The sequence below is a fragment of the Pyxicephalus adspersus genome, chromosome 1 (assembly GCF_032062135.1).
Source record: "Pyxicephalus adspersus chromosome 1, UCB_Pads_2.0, whole genome shotgun sequence".
In the NCBI taxonomy this organism is placed as follows: Eukaryota; Metazoa; Chordata; class Amphibia; order Anura; family Pyxicephalidae; genus Pyxicephalus; species Pyxicephalus adspersus.
The window spans coordinates 2,578,076-2,586,412 of NC_092858.1; the positions used below are offsets into that span (position 1 = coordinate 2,578,076).

Here is an 8,337-nt window from a genome sequence, read left to right on the forward strand (position 1 = left end):
CTCCTCAGGCAGGTAGCACGGGATCACCCAAGGCATGGAGTCCAAGTGACACCAGGTCCTCACCAGGGCACCCCGCAAGGGTGATGGGCCAGTAGGCAGGAGGCTACTGGGCTCTTTGCTGCTGGGGGTCACCCTACCTGAGGAGGAAGGCTGGAGTGACCTTGGTGTAGAGACAGGTGGCAGGCGGATGCAGTCCGGTTCCAGGCACAGGTCAGGGCAGGGGGAAACAGGCAAAGTCAGGTTCCAGGCGCCGGTCAGGTCAGAAACCACAAAGGAATCACAAGCAGAGTATCAAGGTAGCTGGTGCAAAGTCACAGCACCAGCCTCCATTGCTGCTGAGACTAAATAGCCTCTACCCCTTTAGGGAGCTCCCCTACCCTGGGCTGTGTCAATGTGAGCAGAACAGGAAGTGATGCATGTTCTGTCAGCCAGAGACAAAGAGTGAGTGCTACGTTTGGTAGCTCGGCAGGGTACACAGGAACGGGATGCAGCAGCACGGTTTAGCGGGGGCCACTGTGGGAACCGACAGGTATTGTGACACACACACGTGTACAATATTCTGCCCTGTCGCTGGGATCTTATGGGTTGTATGTATACATTTCTTATGGTTAATGCTGGTCTGTAAATTGCAAACATTATTTTTGGTGCAGTTACACTGATTGGGGTACACCTCCCTACCCTCTCCGAGTCTTCTACCTATCAGATCTACATAATCTCCTTGGTGCCATGTAGACTCATCTCACCATCTTCACCATCATCTTCTCTGTCATGCTGGAAGTGCTACAATCTCCTCTCAGTGCTAAGTTCTGGAAGCTTCCTCACTCATAACCTCCTCCCACGCACGGCTTTAAGACATTTCTAGAGCTGCCCCGACCCTCTGGAATGGTCTTCCTCGTCCTATTCAGTTTGATTTAAAAGAGCCCTCAAAACCCAATGCTTCAACCTCACCTACCCGTCTTCCTCTGTCTCCTAAACCCTCCCCCACCATTCCATAGGTCCCCTCTTATTGTGTGATACTTCCCCACCTCTTGGATTGTAAGCTCTTCGGGGCAGGGTCCTCTCCTCCTCCTGTGTCACTGTCTGTATCTGTCATTTGCAACCCCTACTTAATGTACAACACTGCCTAATATGTAAGCGCTATAGAAATACTGTTTATTAATAATGATAATAATAATATACAAAGTACGGCCTTCCTGTAGGATCGAATGGAAATTGGTTGTGTGGGGCTCAAGCTCAACGGGGGGGGGGGGGGGAATTGATGCTATGCAGTGCCAAGATTTTCTTGAATCAAAGACGAGGTCTTCGAATCCTCTGCAGCTTCTCTGTACTCTCTTTGCCCAAGCACAGAGGGGGCACAGGGTGCCGCCATCTTCCTGACAAGGCAGCCAATGGGCAGTCAGACCTGTGATGAGATTGAAGCGGAAGAAATGCACAAATGTTCAGATCTGAGGAACTTTGGACAAAATTGTTATGGCTGATTGTTTGAGTCAGAGTAGGTTTTGTGGGGGGTTCCTAGTATAACGTTAACCATGGAAGGACTGTTAGAGTCATGGGTCCCAAAGCTCATTGATAGGTGTGGGGGGGAGGGGAGATAGCAGATCCAATCTCACGGAAGAGACAAATTCCTAAAATGTAATGCTGGTCAGACCACAGAGTGCACCTCAGCTTGTGGTGTATGGGGGCAGCAAACCAGCCATGCTGACCCCCTTGTCCACTGCTGAATGTGGCTGCAATGAGCTTAAGATTTGCACCTTGGAGCAATAGAAGAAGGCTGCCTGGTTTGATGAATCACATTCTATGATAAAATGAATGGCTGGGTGAATGTGGGCATGGGAATGTACCATAGGAAGAAAGGAGGCCAGGGGAAGTAGTGGAAGGACAATGGGTGAACTTATTAATCTGACAAATGAGATCCTGGGAAGAAAGGAGGCCGGTGGAGACAGCAAGGCGCACTATGGGGGATAGGAAGGCCGGTGGGGGCAGCAAGGTGCATTATTGGGGAAAGGCAGGCTGGAGGGAGCAAGGTGCATTATGGGAAGAAGGCAGGCTGCTGTTGTCTTGATGCCAAATACCACAGGACAGTATTATAGGTCAAATGAAGTCCACGCCTCTGGGGTCAGGGCTGTTTTGACACAATTGGCACGTGGTTTTAATGTTTTAGTAGGTAGGTGGATTTAATGTTCTTGGTGATTGCAGTATATTCTTTCCATAATTCTGCCCTCATAAACTTTCTATAGAGCATTCCATAGTGTCAGGTTGCAATCTACAAACAAGTGGCCCACCTGGGGAAACACACGGGGCTTGTGCATACCAGAACAAATGGGGAAACTCTGACTGGTGATACAGACATTGTAATTCCTCTTTATTGGACACAACCCGATATGCAAAATTCAGGTTGACGCATCTAAAATGCAGCATGCAACAAAGCAATACATCAGCATGGATTAGGGATTTTAGCAGTCTGTGATTTGTATGTATACAATAGCCTCGGTCTCCCAATCTATCAGAAGTATGGCAGCTCTGTCCAGTAACTCACCATTCCCACCTGGGTCTCCAGGAAATGTGACTGGTACAGAACTTTGTCTCCTACCTGCAAAATCAGGAAAATGGTTTATGTGGAAGAATTTCAAGCTCATGCAGCGCCACCTGTTAACCTGAAATAAACCTCTATCTGATTTCCTTGATACAATGGAGGACCCCTCTGCTAGGCGGTGGCTCCGGGAAGCACTCAGGTCTCCAGATGTAGGATTGGTTGATGCCAAGCGGGTGTATTCCCATGTTGCTTAAATATGGAAAAATTTCCATATTTAAAGTGCCTAAAGTTCTGACATTTCCATTTGGATTGTACAAGCGAAGAGGGGAGGGGGGTTGCTGGCATTTTGTAATCCCTGGGGAGAGTTTTAATACGGCACCACAGGCTGGTAAAGTGTTTGAGGAACTTTGTCACGCTTACGTCTGGTGCGCAGTTGCTCATTCAGTCTGTTGCGCACCTCGCTGTGATCACATTTGCGCAGATTGAAATGGCGTTCCACTATGGACATCACACGCTGCTTCACATTCAGCGGGATTCCTTTTCTGCCTCGCAAGCCATCGAGGTTGACGCGGTTTACCCAACTCTTATAAATGTCAAAGGGGACGAGAGCACGAAAGACAAGAGCCGCAAACCTGCCTGGCTTCCCGGCACTGCGAGCTAACAGCGTCCACTCCTTCTCTGTGCTGAGCGGGTGCATGGCAATGTTAGGAAGACGCTCTCCAGTCTGTAGGGAGGTGTACTGAGGGAATCTATAAAAAGGAAACTCAGGGGAGGGGCTTGGCTCTGGCTCCTCCTCTTCCTCCTGTTTTATGGTTGTTGTGGGTAGCATATCATCTGCCCCATTAGGGGAATTCCTGTACATCCAGGAGGAGTGGTCGCGACTCTGATCAGAAACATCATCCAGAGGCACTTTGTACTCACATTGTAAACTGCTCTCCGGGGAGGCCTGGACTGATTCTGTACACTGCCGTTCTGCAGAAGGCTGACACCACAAAGAACGGGTATTCTGCACCAGAACAGCGGAGGGCAGTGGAACAGAAGTGCTGGGTGAAGAATTGGCAGTGCAGAGAGTGCCCACCATTCCCTTCAGCTCCTTCATCTCCTGCATCAGGTTGTCCATCATGGCTCTCATGCAATCTCTCTCATGCTGAGCTCGGGCTGCACTTTTACGGCACCTCCTCAATTCCCGCAATACTTGTTGTTGGATCCAACCCGGCCTTTTGTTCTGTAACCACAAAGAAGAAACACACCAAGAATTGGAGCCATAGGGCTAAATTCATATGGAAACATTTATATGGGTAAAAGGAATGTAAATAGTTTGGGGAAACTTTTATTGTACAGGGAATTCCAGTTCCCAAAAACAAATTCCTATAAATACCTTCATTATGCAGGGAAGTTTCCTCTTTTCAGGGAGTGGGGAGGGTGGCCATCCCTCCAGTAATAAACAATCCTCAAATACTGACATGTATGTGTCTGTATCCTAACTTGCATGAATGAATCTTCTTTATTAAATATCAGTGGCGATCTTTAATTATGACTCAAATCTGCTCACCGATCACTTTAATCCCCACTGACAACCAATCAGTGGACCCGGATCATGTGATGCTGTGGCCGCATGCAGGCTGTGGGGGCTTCCTTGAAAAAATAAAACCCCTCAGCCTGTCCTAAAAGACAAATATTGAGACAATGAGTTCTATTCATAAAACAGGGAATCAGTAATTCCCTCAAACATCCCCTTCTTCCAGGTATGTGTTTTTTTTTTTGATGGCAGTAAGTGAATGTTTGAGGTAATGTCAGATTTCCTGTTTTAAAAATAGAGCTCATGGTATTTCTTCCTTGATATTTTGTACTTGTATCGGTAATATTAATAATAATAATAATAATAATATATCCTCCTGTATACAGAGGTCAGGGTTCTTCATCGGTGTCCATGTGACTGCCTGCGTGATATGACATTTCCTAATAGCTGTCCCACACAATCTCTGCAGGATGCAGAAAATAAAAGCAAAACCAATTGCCATGGGCACATTTGCATCTCTAAATTATCAGTTCCCTGGAATGGTTGCTTGTGATGGACAGGAATGGCAGACTTAGATAAGTATATTCCTGCTCTGCAAGGTGCATTAACAAATAAATATGTAAGAGATGAGTGAAAAGGAGAGGTGGAATGCCATTTCATTTTTGGGCTTTAAAGAGATTAGGTTGCTTTGCTCATTCAGAATGACAGGTCCTCTTAATAGAACCAACCTGTTCCCTGCAGCCATTTTGATGAGCAGGAAATTCTTGCTGCTTCAGGGCTATGTGAAACATGTGCTCAGACCTGTGCAGCCAATCGCCAGTCCCAAACATAATCACACGAGGTCATCGCTGTCTGCAAACTCCTAAACACAAAAGGGACACCTACAGCAGAGAGGATCTGAACAGAACCCAGCGCCTGGAAAAGGAAAGAAGGGGGAAGAAAAACCCAAACTGGGGGCCTACCAGGAAAACTGCAGATGGGGACAGCCATAGATGAAATAGAAGACTCATCAGATATTAAACAATTAAATACCCTAGATGAAGCGTAGATATGTAGATATATAAGAGATATATATGTAGCAGAACAGCGCAAACCTCAGTCTGTGTGGCTTGATCATTGCATGTAGGCTGTGATTTTCTTTCCTCCATCTCTGCTTTCACTACATCTGCTGATGAAATGCCTGTATACTCCTGACCTGCCAGCAGGGGGTGATCTTCATTCTGGGCATCAGCTTTGTGCTCAGTGCCCCATCTAAGCAAAATCTGGAAAAAAAAAAGGATTTTTTATTAAATTCTCAGCCTGACTAAAGTTAACAGAACACATCAGAGCCTAGGTCCAGCATGACAATGAACAAGAGACCATTGGGAGTAGGAGGACTCGGAGGGTTATGGGATTCAAAGATAAAATAAAGAGTGTGGCTCAGGAGAGGGCTCCATATCTAGGGCCCATTCCAACTCATTGTATGAACATTTCAGTGATAAAAAAAACCCATAAGAGAGAATGGACATCACAGAAGCCATGCAGTGCATGTAGGGGAGGGGTACAGGAAGTGACAGCAGTTATGTGCAGGGAGGGGAATAAGAGTTGGCACAAGTAAGTGCATTGGGATGGGGTTCTTTAGCACCCAATATAAATATGAGCTGGTAGATGAGTGAATAGAAGTGCCAGGTAGATAGCAATCATTTACCCGGACCTGTACCCACCATGCAGTGCAAGCATTGCCTAGGTACGCCATACGCAGGGCTGTCACAATGAAAGGTCTAGCTGTCAGCTCATCTCTAAATCACCACTGGATTAAGCAACAAATACAAATGGCTGTTGCAATGCTGAATATGGTTTTCTCACCTCAGTTGTGGGTTCGGGAAGCGGAGGGGATGTCTCTATTGGGCACTCTTCAATTTTAGGGTTCCTCTCTACACAGCCGGTAGTGTCTCTCCACCTAGGGTAGCTCTGCTCCCACCCCATCCTCAGATTCTCCCCCGAGTGTTTCTGCAGGTGTCGCTGAAGCGATTTCTTGCGTATGAAACGATCCCAGCAGTAGGGACACTGATAAGGCCGCTCCCCGGTGTGACGCCTCACGTGGGCCACCAGGTCAGTCTTGCGGCTGAAGCTTTTGGGGCAGCAGGCACAGTGGAAAGGTTTGTGGCCAGCGTGACTCCAGAGATGAGTGGTCAGGGTGGAGTTCTGCCGGAAGCTTTGACCACACTGGTTACAGGTGTACGGTCGATCTTCTGTGTGAGTCTTCCGGTGAGCCGTCAGGTGTTGCTTCTTCACGAAGGTCTTGGAGCAGATGCTGCAGCGGTGGGGACGATCCTGACAATTCCCCATTTGATGGGATAAGAAGTCAGTGAGGTGACTCCAGCTCTCCCCACACTGGGCACAAGTGTGAAGATTCTCTGCGCTAGCCAGCACCTCTCTCCTCTCCTGGTCCACACCATCTGCATCACAATGGATTTTACTTATGGGACTTGGCTCAGCTCCATCCATCCCTCTGTTCTCTGTAGCATTGCAATTATCCAAAGCTCTCTCCTGAATTACCTCATTTGGGGGGCGGCTTTTAGAGATGTCATCTTTTCGGGGTGTTTTCTTTGTCGATGCCACTTCTTCCCCCATCCTGGTGACCCCCAGAGATGTCACCTCTTCCCCCATCCTGGTGGCTCTTGGAGATCCCACCTCTTCCCCCATCCTGGTGACTCTTGCAGATGCCACGTCTTCCCCCATCCTGGTGGCTCTTGGAGATCCCACCTCTTCCCCCATCCTGGTGACTCTTGCAGATGCCACGTCTTCCCCCATCCTGGTGGCTCTTGGAGATCCCACCTCTTCCCCCATCCTGGTGACTCTCTTTACCAACCGCAGGGACCTCCTACTGACTGCCCTCATTGCTTGCCGCTGATTGGCCCGCTTCCAAAGAGACCATTTGGTGTGGCCCCTTTCACTGCGTCCAGCCTTGTCACCTGCAAGTGGCAGAACTGTAATGAGTAACACAAGAGAAGGAACCTTAATAAGAATACAATAATGCATATTTTAAGAGATAGGTGGGCTACAATATATATTATCATATATATGTGTGGGTGAGGTTCAATAGGTATGGGGGTATATAGGTTTTTCAGCCCAGAACATTGGGATTTTTGGGGTTCCACACCTTGGCACAAATATGGAGTTAAGTTTAATCATCTTTAATCCCATTGGTAGGATTGGTAGTGATAATGCCAGCCTTGAACTGACCTGCAGCCTCCTCACCGATGTCCACACAAGGATCTTCTCCTCTCTCAATCTTCAGCACAATCTCTGGGGGGACTTCAGAGAGTCCTGTGGAGAGACGCATTATATGATACCCATCACTAACAATAGATCTCAAATCCCTGCTGCAGAAAGATGCTTTACAAGGGTGAAAAGTGCACCGGTCACTTCCACCCCCATATTTTTATGAGGCATGAACTACAGTGTTCAACCCAGGCATTTTTTTAAGCTGGGTGGGAGGAAATTGTTGGTGTGTGGCAGCCCCTGTATTGTGTCCCTACAAAACCAGCCAAAAACAGCCAGGTGGTTACTGAAAAGTGCTGGGCAATATGCCCAGCTAAAAGGGGCCGGGGAGAACACTGAACTACGCCTGCCAGTGACTTATCACATATTAATGTTACCCCTGGCCAGTAATAGCTCACCGAGGGCGGTCAGGTTCTTGTAATTGTCCGTCATCACCTGGCAGTACAGATCCCTCTGCTGGTCCTGTAGTGCCTTCCACTCCTCCTCGGAGAAGCACACCGCCACATCATCAAACGTCACCTGAGCCTGCAATACATAAACAGTGACAGCGCCCAGAGAGGTAAAGAGGGGTTACCAGGGGCCCCTCTACCTTGTCAAATATTGAAACCAACTATTCCCATATTAATACTAAGTAGGCAGAGGCCGTATTGAGAGCTGATCAGTGCAGGAGGTGATGGTGGAGATATGCACCTCAGCACAGGGACTTCTGCCGCTTACTTAAATAAAATATAATCAATATGAGACATCATGAATTGGTTCCTTGCAGGTGCCAGGCTGGGTGCCAATAGATTCTCCCATCATCGCCATTAGAATGGGAGTGCAGCACCGCAGTCATGTGACCCTGGAAGATCTGAGGCCATAGGTTACCTGCATCATAGAGGTTCAGTGCAGGGTGCGGTCACTTAGGGGGGGCGCTGCAGACATCATTCCTATTCATCTACTAGATTGTAAGCTCTTCGGGGCAGGGTCCTCTCCTCCTGTATCACTGTCTGTATTAGTCTGTCATTTGCAATCCCTATTT

The 8,337-nt window shown here is 47.9% G+C and overlaps 2 protein-coding genes across 2 annotated transcripts in view; one reads left to right on the plus strand and one right to left on the minus strand.

Moving 5' to 3' along the window:
• The first annotated feature begins 448 nt into the window (after nt 1-448).
• Nucleotides 449-8,337, plus strand: part of LOC140323433 (uncharacterized) — a 54,635-nt gene continuing 46,746 nt past the window's right edge. Inside the window, exon 1 of the mRNA XM_072400475.1 lies at nt 449-529. The gene's annotated coding sequence lies outside the window, so the exon portion shown is untranslated. The remainder of the gene's footprint in view (nt 530-8,337) is intronic.
• Nucleotides 2,344-8,337, minus strand: part of LOC140321801 (uncharacterized) — a 33,779-nt gene continuing 27,785 nt past the window's right edge. Inside the window, exons 13-17 of the mRNA XM_072398585.1 lie at nt 7,715-7,887; nt 7,278-7,361; nt 5,898-7,021; nt 5,147-5,314; nt 2,344-3,758 (exon numbers count right to left, since the gene is read on the minus strand). Of these exons, the coding sequence (XP_072254686.1) occupies nt 2,901-3,758; nt 5,147-5,314; nt 5,898-7,021; nt 7,278-7,361; nt 7,715-7,887 (2,407 nt within the window). The 3' untranslated portion in view covers nt 2,344-2,900. The remainder of the gene's footprint in view (nt 3,759-5,146; nt 5,315-5,897; nt 7,022-7,277; nt 7,362-7,714; nt 7,888-8,337) is intronic.